This window comes from Sphaerodactylus townsendi, linkage group LG07 (assembly GCF_021028975.2).
Source record: "Sphaerodactylus townsendi isolate TG3544 linkage group LG07, MPM_Stown_v2.3, whole genome shotgun sequence".
NCBI classification, from domain to species: Eukaryota; Metazoa; Chordata; class Lepidosauria; order Squamata; family Sphaerodactylidae; genus Sphaerodactylus; species Sphaerodactylus townsendi.
Window position 1 is genome coordinate 34,133,808 of NC_059431.1, and position 20,758 is coordinate 34,154,565.

The following is a 20,758-nucleotide window of genomic DNA, read 5'->3' on the forward strand; positions in this document are numbered from 1 at the left end:
AAAATGCTTAAGAATAGAAGCATTCTGAAATTTGTCCTACACAATAATTCTTTTGCATCTTCAATCACAATAAATTGACATAGTGAATCCTTATTAAATATTTTGTTTACATTTTAGAGAGAACATTGTGGTGTTTGTTATGTTGCTCCTGATGTTCTTTTTTATATTGTACTGATTGATACGTCACTGAGTAGGTTGTACAAAGACAAATGCTACTTTTGTTTCCCTTTCCTGTACTACAAATGAACTAGCGCAGTTAGTGCCATCCCCACATATTAATGAACAAATTTTTAAAAAACAAGAAAAGGAATCCACATTTTTGTGTCCTCCTAACAATGTAATTGGGCTCTCCAAACACACACACACACACACACACACACACACACACACACACACACACACACACACACACACACCAACCTCCAAAGAAAGATACTCCACCACACTCTGAGGTAGTGCATTCCACTGTTGAACAACCCTTACTGTCAGGAAGATTTTCCTGATGTTTAGGTGGAATCTCTTTTCCTTCACCTTGAACCCATTACTCCTGGCCCTAGTCTCTGGAGCAGCAGAAAACAAGCTTGCTCTCTCACCAACATGACATCCCTTCAAATATCTGAACATGGCTATCATATCACCTCTTAACCTTCTCTTCACCAAACTAAACATACCCAGCTCCCTAAGTCTCTCCTCAGAGGGCATGGATTTCAGACCTTTTACCATTTTGGTTGCCCTCCTCTGGATCAGTTCCAGCTTGTCAATATCCTTCTTGAATTGTGATGCCCAGAACTGTACACAATATTCCAGGTAAGGTCTAACCAATGCAGAATAGAGAGGTACAATTACATCCCTTGGTCTTGACACTATACTCCTACTGATACATCCCAGAATAGCATTGGTTTTCTGGCCACCGCATCACACTGCTGACTCATGTTCAGTTTGTGGTCTACTAAGACTCCCAGATCCCTTTCACATGTAGTGTTGTCAAACCAGGTATCTAATAATGAAATGTCAGGTCTTGCTTTTATTAGTTTATTATTTAGAAGATTTATATACTTCCTGTCCAGAGACCTGCTTGAAGAAACTTACAAAGCAAAAACCATGCAACAATAAAATAAAAAATTACAAAAATAAGAATTATCAACATTAAAACCAGTCATAACACAAGCCAAGAGCTCATTAGGTACAGAAAAACAGCAGAAAAACAATATTCAGAAGCCTAAAATAATATCATTTGATGTTAGGATTTTACAAGTCCTTGCTTCATTCAGTCAATCAAGAGTTAACTGTTAAGTCACATGACCAGAATCACATGAGCTTCTGCAATAATCTAGCCTTTCTTTTCCAGCAAAAGAAGAGAAACGGACAGTCAGACACACACAGATAGACTGCACAGATGCACAGACTAAGAACTTGCATATTAGCATAACATTATTTTGCTATCTACAAAACAACTCACTCACAGCTCTACCCTATTATTTACTCTGCTAATTCATTGCAATAACAACAATAAAGCAGTTCTTCAGGCCATAGAAACACAACAAAAACTATAGAACACTTCAGTTAAAGGTCTGGTTAAAGATAAACATTTTTGCCCTGGCAACTAAAATTCAGTGAAGAGCTGCTAAGCAAGCTTTGGGGGGAAGTCACTACTGGAAAACTGTCATCTGTTGCCATCTATTTCACTGCAGCAGGAAGGAGCACAGACAGCAGGCTTGGAACTAGAACTTAATGGGAGGGCTGGGCAGGATGGCAGGAGGCAGTCTTTCAAGCACTTCAAACCCAAGCCATATGGAACGTAGAAAGTAAAACCAGCACTTTCAATTGTGCCAAAAAGCAAATAGGCCACTACTACAAATCTTTCAGCATAGGAATGTGATTATGCTTGCATCCTGAACCAAATGAAGTTTCTGACTGTTTTCAAAGGGCCATGGGCCGTATCAATTACTCTGAGCCATGTTGACAAGGGAGAGCAGTCTAATTAAATAAATAATTAAAAAACCCTGATAATAGGAATAGCTGGTATATCCTCTGAAGTCTCTCCCCAGCTGTTTAACAGAGTTAAAAGCTATGACTCTTCCCCATCTTTTCAAATTGCACAAACATTCGCTTAGTTTAATGTCCTCTTTTAATTACAGCAAATCTGTGCTCTCTGCAATGTCCCTTTTCCCAGTCTTTACAACATACAAATGCTAGATTCATGTACTTGGATGACCACTGTGATAGTATTTTATCTTTTTTAATAATCTCAGTTGATTCCCATTTACATTATAAAGCTGTATTTTATCCAGTTTATACACCTGGCCCAACCTGTTCTTACATTGTCTAATTATATATACACTCTTGCCCCGGAGACCCACCAGGTGGCAACTCTGCAAGAGTTTAGGTATCTGGCCAAGACTATCCTCAGTACCCGGAAATAAGGGTGATCCCTCCTGGAAGATGCCTCCCCCCTCTCCCCATACTTTCCTATTTACTAGGTACTTGCCATCACTGTACTGGTACTAAACTGGTACAGCCCCTGCCCAATTTTTGAAGTGTGTGCTGGTGGGGCCATTATGGGAGAGGGATGGTTATGTATTTTTAGGGGGGAGATGGGGATGGTTTTTAAAGTCGATTTTATGATAATTTTAATATTGTTTTGTGTGCGTTTTATAAATGCACCCTGCTCAAGGACTTTGGTGATGGATATGAAGCAACAGTGCAGATACACAAACAAAAATAAACACTTCTCAATATCATCTGTAGTTCAACAAGACCCTTTTCATAGTAGGACTCTTTTTCTGAACTAATACTTGGTCACACCAAAGAGATCTGATCTAACCCAACTCCTTTTTAATCAGACTTGGTTTTTAACCAGTATTCCTCAGGCCAAAGCTTTTCACCTCACAGTTGTTTTGGGAACAGTTTGATTTCTTTAACAAGTCCAAGCATGTATCTCTCATTCAGAACTTGGCAATATACAGGTGCTTAGACTTCACCGTCATTCATTTCAGGTTTGCATGAAAGACCTTTATGACGAGACAGTTCCACCGACAAATTTTATGAAGCAACTGTGGAATTATGACCCATCATTGCTTTCTTACATAATTATGTTAGGGAAGCCCAAAACAAATCCAAATGAGAATTTTGTGGCTGACATGAAAGACATATATAGGTAAATAAACTTTCCCTTAATTCTGGAGACGTTAAATAGAATACTTTTTTAAAAAAAACCTGCTACTTAGAAGGAAATAAATGTCTACTTGATTTTACATGACCTTTACACTGTGCTGAGCCCATGGCAGTTTTATCAGACACAATAAATGCATAGTAACTTGCATACACAGCACAGTTTGTACGTAAGTGGGGCACACCTAGTCTGTTCCATAAGTACCGAATCCAAATGAAAGTATCTTTCTTTGAATGTTATAAGCTTCTCTTGATTTTACTGCCAGGCATCACTCCATGCCTTCTGAAAACAGTTATCCGTGAATTGCAAAGTTTTTGCATTATCTGGTTGCATTTGGACCACAATCAGTTTTCTAAAGGAAAAGCCTAAAGGCAAAACAGTTCTTCAAGAAAAATAAATCACTGCAGGAGGTTCTGCTGCTTAGTGCTAAAGTACACATTACATTTTATGACAAGTTGGGTATGGGTTGCTTAAACCTGACTTGCTTTTCCTTTGGCCAAACAGCAACGGAACACCTTTAAAATGTCCATGGGGCCTATTTGCCTTTGGACCATGATGTGGGGAGAATAAAAGCTCCTGCCTTTCCCGCTGCACTGTTTTTGAAGCTCAAATGGTTCCAGGGGAAATTATTTGCCGCATTTTGGAGGTGCAAATACACAGAACAATGCAGTTTATTCAGAATAGGCACATGAATAAGGAGAAGTCAAATGAATAAGTCAGTAATTCAGGCTAATGGAGGTTTCCAGTCAGCCAACAGCTTCCTTTATTCTCCAAATTAAGAAGCGTCACCTCGAGCACATTCTTGAGAGAGATGGCATAATTTTTTTTAGGTAGGCCAGAGGATGTCAGTGGCTTGTGGAAGCCACTTGTAGGTTTTCCTTTGTGCCACTGTAGGATGAAAACTGATCACATGGGACAAGTGCTTCAATTAGACTAAGGTAATTGATTTATGGAAGTGACTGCCACAGGATGTAATGGCCACTAGATGGCTTTTAAAAATTCATGCAAGACACTTGCATCAATAGCTGTTAGCCATAATGGCTCAACTAAACCTTAATGTTTAAGTGATAACATCCCTTCTGCGGCTTTAGTTTCTGTGTTTTGCCTGTATGTCTTCTGAACACATTGTGGTGGCCACCCTGTGATACTGGATACTGAACAAGGTGCGTCATTGGTGTGATGCAGCAAAACTGCTGTTGTGCTGGATAGACTTCATTTACTTCTAAATATGAAGTATTGATGTAAAAACCTCAACAACTTTAAACATCTTCTCCTTTTTTCTGAAGTAAACAACATAGCAGCTGCATGGGCATCCCTAAGTATCTTAGTGTTACCATTCCGCCCTGCCATAGTGGGGGAAATGCTTATTCACTGGTATCCCTGCCCACGTGCCAGCCTAAAGGGTGATGCTGGCGTTGCAGAGATGGGGAGCCCATTCTCTGGCAATAGCCAGGTCTACCTACAAGGAACTTCCAGGATTTTTTTCTCTTTCTGTTCTCACACTCTCAGCTTGCTTGCCATAGCAGCAGATTTTCAGCTCCACAGCCAAGGAAGAATGTGCCCTCAACATGATACAATAGCCCTGCTTAATGGATACTCATTTCCAGCCACAAGAGGACCCCTGACGACTTTGCCTCCCCCAAATACTCTCTTCTGTAACTAACTTATCCTGACCACCTTACAATGCACCAGTGATGTAGGTATAGATTTTTAATGGAGGCATGGTCACGCCTCCCCAAGCCCCGTCCCCAGCCTCAGTGCTTATAAAAGCAGCTCTCCAAGACCAGGGACGGCAGACTCCTCTGCCCCCCCCCGCCCCCCCCCCACTGGCTGGGCTTCCAGCCAGCAGCCGGCAGTCCCTTCTGCCCTCCCCTCTGGGCAGAGGTGTAGCTAGGGAAAATGGAGCCTAGTGCAAAATCTGAGCCTCCCCCCGGCCCCCAGGTGGCCGCTGTGATGCTGGAATCCACCCCCAAACAGCGTCACTTTCAATGGTGTTTAAACTAGAGAGCCCAGATTCCCTTTTTAAAATCCACCTTCAATGGAGAATCTGGGGACCCCAGTTAAAACAACATTGAAAGTGATGCTGTTTTGGGGTGGATTATCCCCCATCCTGAAACAGCATCACTTCCAATGTTTAAACAGGGGACTTCAGATTCTCCCTTTAAATCCGAAGGGGGTGGATTTGGGGGTGCCTGCTGTCAGGGGTGCAATTGTTAAGCTAGCAGCACAAAACTTTCAGGGTATCTTTAGGAGACCTCATGATGATACCACCCAGATTTGGTGAAGTTTGGTTCAGGGGGTCGAAAGTTATGGACCCTCAAAGATGTAGCCCCCATCTTCTATTAGCTCCCATTGGAAACAATGGAGGATGGGGGCACCCCTTTTGGCAGTTCTTAACTTTGGACCCCCTGAACCAATCTTCACCAAACTTGGGTGGTGTCATCAGGAGAGTCTCCCCAAAAAATCCTGAAATTGTGATGCTGCTGGCCTAAAAACTGTGCCCCTGAAGGCCAAAAACAAAAAAAACACCCCAAAATACCAAAAAACATAGACGGGGGCGGCGCTTCGGACATGTAATATGGGGGGTTTGAACCCGAGAAACCCCCCCCCCTTACCTACACCCTTGCAATGCACTCTATTGTTTCTCAAACAATCCACCCGAACACCTCCAAAAGGTTATACTAGCACCTCCCCAAAGTCGTTCTGATACCCCTAGAGGTGCTTCTAAACCTGAGGCATACCAGGCAAAAATGGCACCCAGGGCATGACTGGCTCCCCGCCTCCTCCCTGGCTCTTGGCGCCCACCCGGCTCCCTATGCCACATTTACAGCAGCCAGTAGGCAGGCTGGGGAGGTCAGGGCTTGGCGGCAAGCAGCTCAAGCAGGCACCACAGCAGCAGGTCGGCTCAGCTAGCAAGGGGTGCCCCCGCACAGAGGAAGCTGCTGGGCACTGGCTGCACCGCAGAAGAGGCCAGGCAAAAGGACCCAGCTGGTGCCCCCCATGTGATCAAATGGCGTGCCCCTGGGGACATGGGATACCCCTGTTCTTCACCCTATACATATCCTACCCTCCAAAGGACCAATCGCCCAGTGCCGTTGACAGCTTTCCATCTTTGTCACTGTGCCCAGCACGTTGTCCCCTGGAACCAGATGCTGGCCGTTTGGTTCTGAACCCTGGATCTTCTTCATATCGCCATCATAAGATATATCCCATACCTCTTTCATTCGAAACCTATTTTCCAACCTATTTATATTTTAGGAACTCTGTGTGTGTGTGTGTGTGTTTATTGCATTGAATCAAGTGCTTGTGAACCTCTTATCCCTACAATAAAGATTGTCAAATTTGCATTTTATTCCTCTCTGTGGATTTTCTTCAAAGAGCTGATCTTCGTATTCATTGGTGTTAAAGATTCCCTACCCAGCCTGTTTTTTCCCACATTATTGAGAGACTGCGTCTCCATCCAGGGTAACATTAGTTTTGTCCAGAAGTCAACAAAACAGACAAAACCTAGGAGTGCACCCTCACCCACACATGCACAGACAGAGGATTCCTCTACTTTCAACAACTTTGGACAGGTACACATTTAGCTGGTGAAGCATGCCCCAGAGATGGAGATAATTTCAGTTTCAGGGCTGCAGTAAATCCCACTGAAATTAATGGTTTCACTTCAAAGCAAACTTGATGAGGAGGGGACAGAAAGAGGTCAGAATTCCCTCAGGAAGAACATTTGCTGCTTATAGGGTGAAAAGGTGGAACCCTTAACGGTTTGATAGTTACAGACATAGCAACGTTGCAATATTAAATATGTGCCTTCAGGAAGTTTCTGCCCCATTTCGAAACGAACCTCAGCTACGGGTGGGTGAACAAGGGCAAGGGAGTGATGGCGTCGCCGGGAAAGTTATATTATCTCTTCCCCCCACGCCACCGCCGCCCGGGCCTCGTTCTTGTCGCCTCAGCAGCGACTGCCCGCCAGAGGTGAGGGAACGGGACGCCACGGCGGCGGCGGCGGCGGCGAGGACGGCAGAGAGGGGAAGGAAGGCAGAACCGCCAAGCCTGAGGGGAAGCCGCCGACCGTGGCAGAGGCCACACCAGCGCCTCCGCCAGCGTGACAAGCCAGGAGGGCGGGCGGGCGGGCGGGTGAAGAAGGAGGCGGCACTTGGGTTCCTCAGGCCCGGCGCGGGTTGGCGGGGCTGAGGCCGCGGAGGCGGGGCGTGCTTGGAGGAGAGCCGGCCCTCGTTGCTGGGCTCGGGCTGCCTGGCTGGGACTGAGGCAAGCGGCCGCCCTGGGGAAGGAGCGCTGGCGGAAGCGTCGCTGCGGATTTTTTCCCCTTCCAGAGACGCGCGGCCGGGGATGTGACAGGCAAAGGTGAGAGAGGCTGCAGGGTTCCCTCTTCCTCGCGCCGGCCTAGCTGAGGGGAGGCTGGGGGGTGAGCGTCGCCTTTCGGGCTTCTTGCCCGGGCGACATCCTGTTGGGCGGCGAGAGGCCTCCTGCAGCCCGGGGAGAAAGGGGCGTGCGAGGCGGAGGCGCTTCCCCTTCGTTTCGCCGTTTTCTTCGTTTTCCTGACGAAGGATTGCAATGCAATTCATGCAGCCCAGCTTCATAAATCTAACCTCCCCCCCTTCCCGGATGGAGGAAGTTAAGCGCTGCAGCTGCTTGCATGGCTGCAGCCCGCGCCTATGGCAGCCCTGATCCCAATTGCATTTTAGGGAAAAAAAGGAATCCGCCTCATTTCTTCTCTTCTCAATGTCATCCAGGACTGTACGGAAATGTAGCTCGGGGTTGCAAGCCTGCTAACGTGGGTTGTGTTGGTTGAAACTGCGGCATGCCCGAGCGGGAAAGTGGAGGTCTTCTGCCTCTCGAGGGGGCAGAAGATGGAAGGAGGAGGGAAGGCTGCAGGAGGGACTGACCGCAAGAGACTTTTTTTTCCCTTCCTCCTTGGTCAGAGTGAACTCTCCAGTGAGTTGCACCGCAGGTGGGCCAATTCTTAATCGCCTCCTAAATTAAAAACCACAACCAGACATTAGCAAAGACTCCGTTTGCTGACACGCTCTCTTTTCTTTTCTCCCCCTCCCCCCATTGGTATCCGTGTACTTCCGTCTCCTCCACAAGAATGTGCCAAGTCCATTGCTAGTTTATTCGGATTTTTTTTAAAGCAAACCGAAAGAGTGAATGGCACTCTGTAGTCTAGACAGTGTGCAATGGCACGATCGGAGCAGAGTCCCCGGCTACTGGGTGCTAAATAAAGCTGGCTAAATATTGACACGAAAATCCCATTCTCAGGATAAGTGAGCCATCCCCCAAGCTTAAATTGGAAAATTGCTTCACACAGTTTTCTTGATAAGAATTTTCATTGTATATCCAATGTCTTTCTTTTCTACCACTCTGCTTTAATTGTTCCTGCTACTTGTGCTGGATTTGCATACATTGACAAACTTACTTGCCTTTGGCTCCATAGACCTTCCCTTCGCATTGCTTTCAGACTGATTTTAATTTGTGCCTCCTTTTTGTGTATAGGCTCTTCCCACCCCATCCTAGATACTGATTTTAGTAACAGCTCCATCATGTGTTTAAGCTTGAGGTGCAGTACGCTGAATTCATTCAGGTTGTTACTTGGTGAGGCTGTAGCAAAGTATAGTAAGTTTAAAACAGACTTCTTGTGAGGCTTGGAAAATGTTTGGGTATGGAACAATCGCTTTTATTAAGTGTATTTGGACTTTCCTGAGACTCCAAGGTGTTTGGTTCTGGAGGAATAGATTAGAATTGACTGAAAGAGGTTCTGTTCACAAGCTTGAGAAGAAAGAAAATCTTTTGCTTTCTGTTGCCAAATCGTGGCTTTCCAGCTTTGGAGGAGTTGCATGTTTGGATTATTCTGGCGCCTGTGAGGAACAGAAGTAGGGTATGAACTCTGGCCTGCAGCCTTTGAAATGCAACTTCTCGCTCAGTGATTCTGGCCATTAATTGACCTTTGTCTGCATGTGTCCCTGCAACATTCTGAAAGGACTTGTTCTGATGTGGAACTTTCTTATTATTTGGTGGAAACTAAATAAAATTAAAAGTGTGCATGCTGTGATCATCACCTATAGTTGCCTTCTGGTCTAGATGGCTGTAGTGTTTGAAGAGATTTTAGATTTATTTATTTCATTTATAGCCTGCTTTCTTGCTGTGCTATTGATTCACATAATCTTTTGGACTACAGCATTTGCATCTCCAGAAGTTTAAGAAGAAGAGTTTGGATTTATACACCCCTTTCTCTCCTATAAGGAGACTCAAAGGGGCTTACAATTTCCTTTCCCTTTCCTCCCACAACAAACAGCCTGTTAACCCTACCTCACCCAGTTGTTGTAAGGGTAAAGTGAACTAGGATAAAAATACTCTGAACACCTATGAAGGACAGAGCTGCCACCACGTTAACTATAATGAACTCTTTATCCCAGGGGTACATCTTTAGTATGGGATAAAGAAAAGTGTTGTGCCAAAATGAAACGCAACTAGTTAATACACTGTTGAAGAAATGGCATCACATTTTGCTATAGAAATAGTTTGGTGTGGGTTGTAAATCTTGTTTATCTGGAGGTGTGTAATACTGAATTGACTCCCAAGTTAGTTTTTCAATGTTTGGGTTGTTTACAGAAGTTTTTGTGAGACCAACAGTGTGATCCTGTGCATAGTCATTGTAGTCTAAGTTTGCTGAAATCAATTAGTTTTGATTGGAGTAATTCTGTATAGGATTGCACTGTAAATCTTACAACTGGTAGAAGAACTTCATTTAATGTGAATTCACTGTTTGCTGTGTTGCATGTGCATTATGTGTTCCTTGCTGTGAACAGGTTCAGGAAGCCTTTGTAAGCAATATCAGATGAAAATGTAACTATAGTGATATGATGAGGGTGTGAGACTTGGGCACAACTATTTGAAAGAGAGAGGAATGCTTACTATCCAGATAATGTGCAAAACATTATGTAAGTAATAATACAACAAATCGAAGTAAGGGAAGTCTATGTACGCATCCTATGTGATCAGTGAGAAATAATTAATTCGAACATAACGGCTTGTCTGTAGAGGGATTCTTGTTTGGGGAGAAGAAACTAGTAAAATATCTGAGGTGGATAGGGTTTGGCAGGTCAGTAGAATGCAGGCACTGATAGGGTTTGGCAGGTCAGTAGAATGCAGGTCTTTTTTTCCCCTTGGAGTTGTAGGATTCTGAAATGACTTAGAGCATAAGAACAAACTTTTAATTTGAATGTGTGGTATCTAATGTTCACAGCTCAGTGGGTGAGTGTATGCTTTGTATGAGTAGGTTCCCAAGTCAGCCCCTATAATCTCAGGCAGGGTTGGGAAAGACTTCTGTCTGCGAACCTGGAAATCAGTCATAATAGGCAGTGCTGGGTTAAGTGGACAGATGGTTTGGTAGTATGAAATAACTCCTTGCATCCTTAAGCAAGGGAGAGCTCCATCTGTGTGCAGGGATGCAAATGGGTGCACTTATTTCTCTGCATACAGATTCATCCTGTAAACTTCAAATAGGTGAAATTTGGGGCATATAACTATTCTATTTGGCACATCCAGTTCTGTTTTGTTTAAAAGATTGTAATGCAGTTGGTGTATTTGGTTCTTCTTATAACTTATTGACTTATAAATTTTATAATTTCGGGACAGTTGTGTAACTGTAGCTAGAGACAACTTTAATTTTGGATTAAAGTAGTTGGTTTGCATAATATAGTGCAAATAGTAAAGATAATGAATAAATAGCTCTTGGTCTTTTCTAATTTGTAAGTCTAAGGCCCCTTCCGCATACGCAAAATAATGCGTTTTCAAACCACTTTCACAACTGTTTGCAAGTGGATTTTGCCATTCCGCACAGCTTCAAAGAGCACTGAAAGCAGTTTGAAAGTACATTATTCTGCATGTGCGGAATGAGCCTAAGAGAATGGCAGCTCTACCAGTACATCAATATGTCGCCAAAACTAGAAAATTCTTACTAACATGTCTTGATCAAGAACATAAAACTACCCTCTCCCACCCCAACTCAGATTGCAGACAAGAGAATCCTCTATATCCTATCATTGTACGATATTCTTGGCTGTGGTCAGCGTGTGATATTTGTGTTGCCTTTTGGGGCACTGTTGCTAATAAAGACATGATACTTCAGCCCTGATTTCCAAGCAGCCTATGCTGAAAGATTATTGAGAAACCAGAAATTGAATTATTTGGTTCAAAGAGCACATTACTATTTGTAAGTTCAGCGCTTAACAAAGAATATGCTGTAATATACTGGGTCTCTTTCCATGTGATATCATTAATTCTTATGCTTCTGGGAATTGCTGCTTTTTTCTGTGGAGCAGTCAACATTATAAACTTTCGTGGGTGAAATTGATTAAGCTTGATAATTTTCTCGGTGATTAGATAAAAACTTTGTTTGGACGTCTTTCAAAATGCTTTTAAACAAAAAAAATTTCATGTTTAAGATAGTAGATATTTCAAGGCATTTTGGACTTTGGGGAAGGTTTTCTGGTACATGGTGTGTGCTTATAGTTAGCTGTTGGCAGTGTTCTGGAATCCAAATCAAGGTGTGTTTAAATGCATTTACGTGTTTGTTGGAGGATTTAGGGAGGAAAACCATCCACATACAAGTGACTGTGGAACAATTTAATTAATGCTAATGATCTATTACCATCTGGTTTGTCAGTTCCTGTTCTGTTTCTGTACAGAGGTGTGACATTTCTAAATCAAGTAGCAACAAACTTCCAGGGTAATGCCTAAGTTTTAATTTCTTTGCTGGTGTATGTTAAGGTGTATGCCCTTGTAATTAAGAGTTGCTTTCTGTCCCTTTTCAGAAGCCTCAACCTAACATAAAGTATGTGTCTGACTTCTCCATAGGTACTGAAAATGCAGTGCTAAGTTTTGGGTGCTATATCTACAGGAAACTCTTTCTGTCTCTATGAGGGGCTTTCCTGAACATCACTCAAATACAGATATTATTTGCCTTTTATGCTGAATATTATTTTCCCCAGAACTATCACTACTTAAATTTGTCTGTCATAGACCATACACTCCTATTGTTTAGAAGAACCGTTTTCCCCTTTCTGACCAAATCTACAAACGAAGCACAATTGAGCCATCAACATTAGGAAGTCAAAAAAGTTGCATATTTTAATGTACAATTTGTATGTCTTTATTTTCTAAGCAAAACAGAGACTTTGGAGCACTGGAAGGAAGAGCTTGGGTAGGAAGGATGAGATTTATCCGTACAAGTGGTTGTGGTCACCTCTGTACAGTGATTAATAGCTCTAGAACCTAGGTGTCAAACTCACGGCCCTCCAGATGTTATGGACTACAGTTCCCATCATCCCCTGCCAGCATCAGTTCTGCTGTAACTTCTGCTTTGGTAGGGGCTAATCATAAAAAGAAGTTATTTCCACGTGTTTTGTGCTTTTCCTTCTTAGTAGTTTCTCTTTTTATTCACATTGATGGTACACGATTGGTAATGCAGAAACTGTTATTTTGCATTATTGTATTTTAGGAAATTTTCTTCTAACTCGAAGAGTTTTGATACTTTGTGAAGAAATAATTATCTTTTAAATAGTCCCATATGTTGAAATATATGATAGTCTCGTTAAGAACTCAGTTCTTCCTTTAGAAGGTGTTCACTACTCTTACAATTAGATTATGACTTGAACTTTGATTTTTCTGTAGAAACAAAATGAGTAACAGGTGAAATAATAAAACTTTATAAGGTACTTTCTGCTGGAATTTCTCTAAGCTGGTGTTTATTGTATATTTAAACTATTTTTTCAGCACTCTATTTTGCAACCAAGCCAACAAGATTGAAATGTCCAATCCTTATTTCAGGTATAATTTAAGTATTTGCCACTTTCCCACCCGATCCAAATTCTCCTTCTTAGGTGGTCTAGGTGTGTCGGCGGAAGCATAATTACCTAAAACTTTGGGAAGTCTATATCAGTATGAAAACAAATAGCAGAAAGCGTCCTAGAAAAACTGTACCTGTCATATTTTGTTGTTGTTGTCGGTGCCATCCCCACCACACACAGGCGCGCACACACACACACAGAGGAAGGTAATCGGGTTTGGAACATTAGGCATAACAGTGCTCTTTCTCTCATCTTTTTATCTTCTCACAAGTTAACACTATCTGGAGATTGATGAGTTGGAAGAAATACATCATAAATACCCATTATCAGTTATACAAAGATGGCTTGAATTTTATGGATAATCATGTGCATGTTAATTAGGATGGTTTCCTTGTTCAGTTTGTAAAACAGCTTTGGGTTGACCTTTATTTTGCATGCACCAAAGGGATTTGTGTGCTGTACATGTGTATTTTAAGAACAGAATCATGCAAAAGCATCGTCCATATTGCCAAGGGATCCTTTTCTGAGCTAGTGGTTCTTCTAGTGTTCTCTGTGCTGTCATTTGTGTCAAGGTTTTCATGATGAGTTGCATTTTATGAAAACATGCCAGTATTTGAAAAAATTCCACAGACGTTATCATATGTAAGTTGAAGCTTGAAATGACTTTGGAAATAATTCTACTAATTTTATGTCTGAATATTGTTTCTCCATAGGTGAAGAATGCACACAGAATTCAACAACCAGTGTTTTAAGACAAGCAAGAGATTTATGGCAAGAGGTGCAGCAAGAAATAATATTGAACCTGCCTTGAAATACTTTACCCATAAGTGCCAAGCAAATCTGACAAGGATCTAGTTGGGAGCCAGTACATAGATAGAAGAGAGCATTCTTTTGTATTTAAATATAAAACTACGACATCAGCCATTCAACAACAGATCCTGGTGCTTTCTACATCTTTGAATTACAATCTTTGAAACTGATACATTGCTTACCTTGCTTAGAAATCCTCAAATTACATATACAGTAAATGGAACAAAACTGTTATTGTTCACTAAAATAACTGAATGTTAAAACACTTGCCAAAATGAGTGCAGAAGGATACCAGTACAGGGCTTTATATGATTACAAAAAAGAACGAGAAGAAGACATTGACTTGCGCTTAGGAGATATTTTAACTGTGAATAAAGGTACTTTAGTTGCCCTTGGATTCAGTGAAGGGGAAGAAGCAAAACCTGAAGAAATTGGTTGGTTGAATGGCTTTAATGAAACTACTGGAGAAAGAGGGGACTTCCCAGGAACTTATGTAGAGTACATTGGAAGAAAAAAAATTTCTCCCCCAACTCCAAAGCCTCGCCCTGTTCGACCCCTTCCAGTTGCACCAAGTCCTGCAAAAATAGGAACAGACAGTGATCAACCAGGTTAGTTGTGTCTGTCTTTTTATTTATTATTTTTTGTTATTTGTGTTTTTGTTCTCTCTTTTCCATGTTCACATCGTCCCATCAAGAGAATGCAGTTGAATCCATGCTATATTTGTGCATTGAATTTTCACTGAAATATTACCACAGGTTACTCAAAATACTTTTAATAGTTTAGGAAGTACTTGTTTTTCAGTCTGTATTCTGGAGAACTTTGGAATAAATCAAAGAAACAGTCAGGCAGACAGACAGACCTCCTTGGAAAAGTAGACTGTCCACATCATTCCTGGTCTTCTCCTGCAGTCTACAAAAACAACAAGCATGCTATATGTCCAACCAGTGCTCAGAGTACCTTTCCTCAGAACAGTCCCTCAGAATGGTCTGTTACATGCATAGATACCATGGCAAATGTGCCACCATTGCCTACTAAGCAACATTAAGAAGATTCTGTAAAGGAAGGAAGTCAGGAAACTACTTCAGTACCATAATGTGTGGAAGAAGGAAATGCTGACACTATTACTACTTGTGACTAAATACTCCCTCCTTCCATGTATCCACTGCTGTTGGATTATGTTTCTTGTAGATCTTGGTCAGTGAGCTACATTTAAACTATAAAGAATAAATCCATGTTTATTTATTTATTTATTTTGTTTTTTGTAGTCAGAATTTATTAGTGGATATGTTTGTGTCAATGATAAAATTAATAATGAACCAGATTATTGAACATTTGAAGCAGAGATTGTATGTATGATCAACTATTAAAATATCGAATGTCCCAACCTTAAATGAAGTTGTTCAGTGTCCATTCAATGTTAATGACACATGGATTCAGCTATAATGAAGCAGTTTAAATGCTTAATAGGTTGCTTATCTAGCCCTTTTGTTGAATAGTGTTGTGTTCAGAATATTTTTTCCTTTTTTATCAGAATGCTATTTATCCTCCTTCAAATTCTGTCCTGTTTTGATCTATGCTGTTACTGAAATGAGATAGCTTTTAACTTTTTAAAAATAACGCATCAACATTCTTTGACTCCTGATGCCTTCCAATGTGGTCTTTTCTGTTCTCTTCAAACTTTCTTATTTATATGCATTTTAAACTAAAGATCCACCACAACTATCCAATCATCTTACTTCAATGACTCAGCATGAAATCCTATTGCTCAAGCAACTGTTCAGTAATGTTTGGTTTCTCCAGCTGTCACTGATAATCACCCTGTTTCCTATGGTTGAACAAAATGACTGATTGAACATAATGGCTGAATGGTAAAATGTCCGAGCATGTTGCAGGAAAGTGGTTAATGGAAAGGAGGAATCAGCTAAGTGATGGAGTAGAATGGAAGCCAGTTGCAAGAGGGAATATGGATTTGTGGATCTTTATCCATCCATTTGCTCTGATGGATGGGAATGTGAAAGAGGCTCTCAGATCTGGTAAGAGGGTCACTGGGCAGCAGGCCCTTAGAGTAAAAGAGGAAATGCGGATATGTATCATGCTCTTGTCTGTGTTCCTTGGTATATGTGTGAATCCTAATCACTTGCAGTATTTGAAAGCTTTCCTAGAGCGTCCTCCAGTTTAATACACCCTCTCGGGGAAGGGCGGTATATAAAACCAAATAATAAATAAATAAATAAATAATACCTAATTATTGCCTGGCTAGAGGATATGAATGATCAAAATGATTGGTACTGATGTTATTTTATTAAGTTTAATACCCTGCCCTTTCCTGGCTCAGAGTGGCTCACACACAATGAATTAAAACAGTCATGGAATCAATTCAATGTCATATAAATTAATAATCTATAAATTAATAACTGTAAATCAAAGAGACGGCATAGACCTAGATGTCCATAAGGACGCTTCAGCCCAAAATAAATTATCAGCCCTGTCCCATTGATCTCTAAGTCTAGGAAAAGGGGGGGGGGAGGATTGGGAGGCTGGTAGATGCAACAGACTCAGAACTGCCTCAGACAAAGACCTGGTGTTAGCTGGAAAAGAGTTCTACCAGGCCGGGGCTAGGGCTGAAAAAAAGGGTCTGGTTGAGACTCATTGAATGTCCTTGGACGAGGGTCTACCAGGAGATTTCCTTCCAAGGATTGAAATGTCCTTTGCGAGCAATGTGTGGAGATGCAGTCCTTAAGATACAAAAATTGCAGTGTGCTGAAGGCCCTAAAGGTTAACACAAAGACTTTGAACCTGATCTGAAACTCAACTTGGTAACCAGTGCCCCTGGCAAAGCACAGCTGAAATTGCACTCTTATTCAATCACCAGTAAGACTTCTCTCCGCTTCATTCTGGATCAACTGTGATTTCTGGAGCAGTCTCAAGGTTAGGCTAGCATAGATTGAGTTACAGTAATCCATTTTGGAGGGTGACTGTTCCATGGATCAGTGTGGCAACATTCAAGCCAGATAGGTAAGTAGCCAATTGACTATCCTGGCGTAGATGGAAAAGGCCAGTTTGACCATATGTGCAACCTGGGCCTCCATAGACAAAGAGGATTCCAGAATTACCCCCAGGCTTTTAATGGAAGAGGTAGGTGTTAATGCCTCTCTGTTCCATTTTAACAGTTGGAAACCCTCCACCAGCACTTCTTGCCCCTGCCACAGAACCTCCATCTTTGATAAACTTAACCTCAACCGGATTTTTCTTAACCATCCGCCACGACCTCCAGACACTAAGCCAGAACATCGGGGCAGTGACTGGCTGGCCCTCCATCAACAGAAAAAGCTTGGTATCATCAGTGTATTGATGGCAACCCAGCCCAAAACTCTGTGCCGGCTGTGTTAAGGGGCCCATGTCATTAAATGGCATTATAGAGAGATTGCCCCCTGCAACATCCACAAACCAGAGGATGCCACTGGGACATCCTCTCTCCAGTTGCCACCCACTGTTCCCAATCCTGAAGAAGTGAGGCCAGCCATTACAAGGCTGTGCCCCAAATTCCAGCAATGGCAAAGTGGTGGGTCAAAAGGTGGGTCAAAATCAACCATGTCAAATGCTGTGGTGAGATCTAAAGACACCATTAGTGCTGAGCTGCCTCGATCCAGCTCATCTGTGATGGCTGCCAGTACAGTCTGGAGCTCATCTGTGATGGCTGTCAGTACAGTCTCCATCCCATGGCCAGGATGGAAGCTGAATTGGAATGGATCCAAGGCCGATGTGTCATCCAAGAATACCTCCAGTTGATCCGCCACTGCCCTCTCAACTACCTTACCCAGAAATGATAAGTTCACCACCACTTTAAGCCTCCCTAGGAAAACTCCCTGTTCAAGAGAGATTGATAATTTTCAACAACAGAGGATGGCGTACCTAACCGCCACTGGCCTTCACAATGGGCATGGTTCAAGATGCCAGGTGGTAGGCTTCACAGCTATCAGTACTCTGTCAACATCAGCCAAGGAGAGCAGCCTGAAATGATCCAATCTAGGACTGAGAGACATCCAAGGGGCCTTCAATTCACCTATTGTATCAAATTTTGCCGGGAGATCACCCTAACACATACTGTAATGACATCAGATGTTAATATGGTGATCAGTATTCTACCTTCTCTGTGTGGAAGGCATGAAAAAAAAATTCTACATTGGATTCCTTTCTTTTCCTGCAACTCTGCCCCGTGGAATAATCATTCCTGGGGTTTCAGGAGCTACACAGGGGATCAGTGAGTTGGAGTGAGGAGGCTCAAGAGGATCATATCAAATCAGGCCCTTTCCTCAGGGGAGTTGAGCTTGCAGAAGAGAAAGGAGGAGGAGTTTCTACTTTTTACCCTCCGCTTTCTGGCCCCTCTCCTGCTGCTGACTATTCTTCTGTGTGGGAATGATTTTTCCAGGGGTTGAAAGGATCTGCAAAAGTAGAAAAGGGGAAAATGACATCCAGTGCACAGTGTGGTAGGATATTGGCCTGTTTTAGCTTGCGTGTGACTGTCTTGGAAAAAATGAAACTAGGAGAAAGGGAATGGAAACCACTACTGTTCATAAATACATGCTTGATCCAGAAAGAAATTGCACAATAGTTATCCTTAGCTATATGCTGAAATTGTTGACTTTCTAATACCCTGTTGATTATATATTTTGCATGAAGTTCACTCTGACATTCTGGCACAGACTTACAAAAACTCCTTCAGATCTTATGATGTGGGGGAAATCTAGTTCCAGAACCAGTGGCTGTATGCTCTTACAGTTGGCCTAAACGATTTAAAGTGGAAAAATTGGATTTTCTGCTCCCAAGAGAATGAAATAGTTACTCTTTTATACAATCCAGACACAAGTGGGCTACAATCCAACAGGAATCTTCCCAGGACAATAAACTATTTCTCTGAGGGCATTTTGAATTTGGAGACCTTCATGTAAGATTTGCTTGACTGTATTTGGTCATGTTTATATTTTCTGGGCTTAACAGTTTGAAACTGCTCTTTATCAATACAAGGGAGAGAGGCCAGGGAAATGATGTTTCTCACTGTATAATTTAGAGTCAGATTGAAAATGAAAATGTAGCTGCATTTGACTTGTATGGCCTGTAGATTAAGTTGTGGTTTCTCACTGACATGTTAATTTAGAATATCTATAAACTATCGTAAACATGAATGCTCCTGTAAACAGAACAAGATATTATGGGGTTTTAACTTGTGTTTATCAAAAGTAAAGTAGCCTATATTTGGTGCAGTTCTTAATAATAATAAAAAAGGAAGTGGGCAGTTTTTGTTAATTTACACAGTATTATTTAAACATCTGGTTATAAATAATATGCTGTGTTTGGGTTAACAAAGCATTAATCAATCTATATCCTGTTCTGCGTAAAGACCTAAGTAAAATTGTAACTTCATCTGTCATTTCCTGCTACCCCTCCCTCCACATGCTCCTCCCCCTTGCTCATTGTCTACTCCAGATCAGGCTATGACAATTGGGGGCATGGAGCACGTGGGGGGGGGCAGGAGGAAATGGCGGGCCAAGTTACAATTTTACTTTGGTCTTTATGTGGAACAGTGTGTAGGAAGGGAAATTTTCCTTACAATTTCCTATTCTAATTTGAACTTGTGTTCACAAAGCTGACAAAATAACTAAATCAGATTTCATACAGTGTCTGGTTTAGGGGTGAGGGAACCCTTTTAAACATTACCTTCTACCCAACATCATAGAAATTTCGGCAGATGCCAACACAATGCTAACAGTGGTCATCTTCAGTCTCATCACAGAAACTTAAAAAGTATAACTATGAACAGAAACATTGATTGGCCAGTGTATTTTCAAAGGCCCAGAAAACCCACAAAACCCAATTGATTGGTTGGTTTCTTATGATATCTGACTGTAAAACTTTTGTTCATGTGTGTAAACAAATGCTGGCAGCAAGAGCCAGTTTATATGTGACTGCAGTGATGAGTGCTGTTTCTTTTTAGTTGCTCAGCTTTGTGTTCTAGTGATATTTGGAAAGGAGGACTGTGGAATATGAATAAATCACGGGGTCCTGCTGATGTGGGAAGCAACTATGTTATTTTAAGCATTACTAGAATAGTGAAGGATTAATCTATTAGCAGGTGGTAACCTGCTACTCTGGTAATGTATTTAATCTGGCCTAAATTTGGTGTTAGGTAGCAGGACACTATAATTTAAGGATGACAGTCAGAAACATTCCTTTATAACTTGACATAGGTATACTAGATGTACATTTGTCAATTTAGAAACTTTGGGAGGTAAGAAGGGAGAATAATTGATTTTCCTTCCAGTATTGCAACATCCAGTTTGTCTGATAGCTTTATGTCATATGGGGGTTAGCATGACCTTAGAGCGGATGAAGATCTTCCTCTTAAGATTTCCATTGGATATTGTATGCGTTGTCTCGGACTAACAAAGTAGTTGTGTTTATCTGTTCTCTCATTCTAATGTTGGAGGTTTGTTTTCAAAAGTTAATAATTGAAGAGCACTTTCAGAAACATATTTAAAAAAGCATAACTTTCACATCTCCATTTGATGAAATGAACCAATTGGTTGCAGTAGATTTTCTGGTATTTTTGAGGTCAGAGGACTGTGAATGTGGCCGTTAGTCTACTCCCCATCGACCCTTTTCCCAAGTCCTATGCCCTGTAAAGAAAACAGAGAAGGAAAATGTGTACATTCTTACACTGGATTTTCACAGAAGATGCAAGAAGCCTTTCGCTGTTGTTGCTGTCTGTCAAAGCCCTGTTAGAAGGATCCTGTGCCATTTCTCTGCAAAGCAAAGGGTGACTTTTCTCCCTTTACCACTGGGCTACTGCAGAACAACAGGAGATAAGTGCTGCTTACAGGGTAAAGTGGGTGATGTATGCAAGAAGGAA

At 41.8% G+C, this 20,758-nt stretch overlaps 1 protein-coding gene across 1 annotated transcript in view; it reads left to right on the forward strand.

Moving 5' to 3' along the window:
• The first annotated feature begins 7,406 nt into the window (after positions 1-7,406).
• PIK3R1 (phosphoinositide-3-kinase regulatory subunit 1) overlaps positions 7,407-20,758 on the forward strand; it is a 63,245-nt gene continuing 49,893 nt past the window's right edge. The window contains exons 1-2 of the mRNA XM_048502883.1: positions 7,407-7,537; positions 13,755-14,459. Of these exons, the coding sequence (XP_048358840.1) occupies positions 14,126-14,459 (334 nt within the window). The 5' untranslated portion in view covers positions 7,407-7,537; positions 13,755-14,125. The remainder of the gene's footprint in view (positions 7,538-13,754; positions 14,460-20,758) is intronic.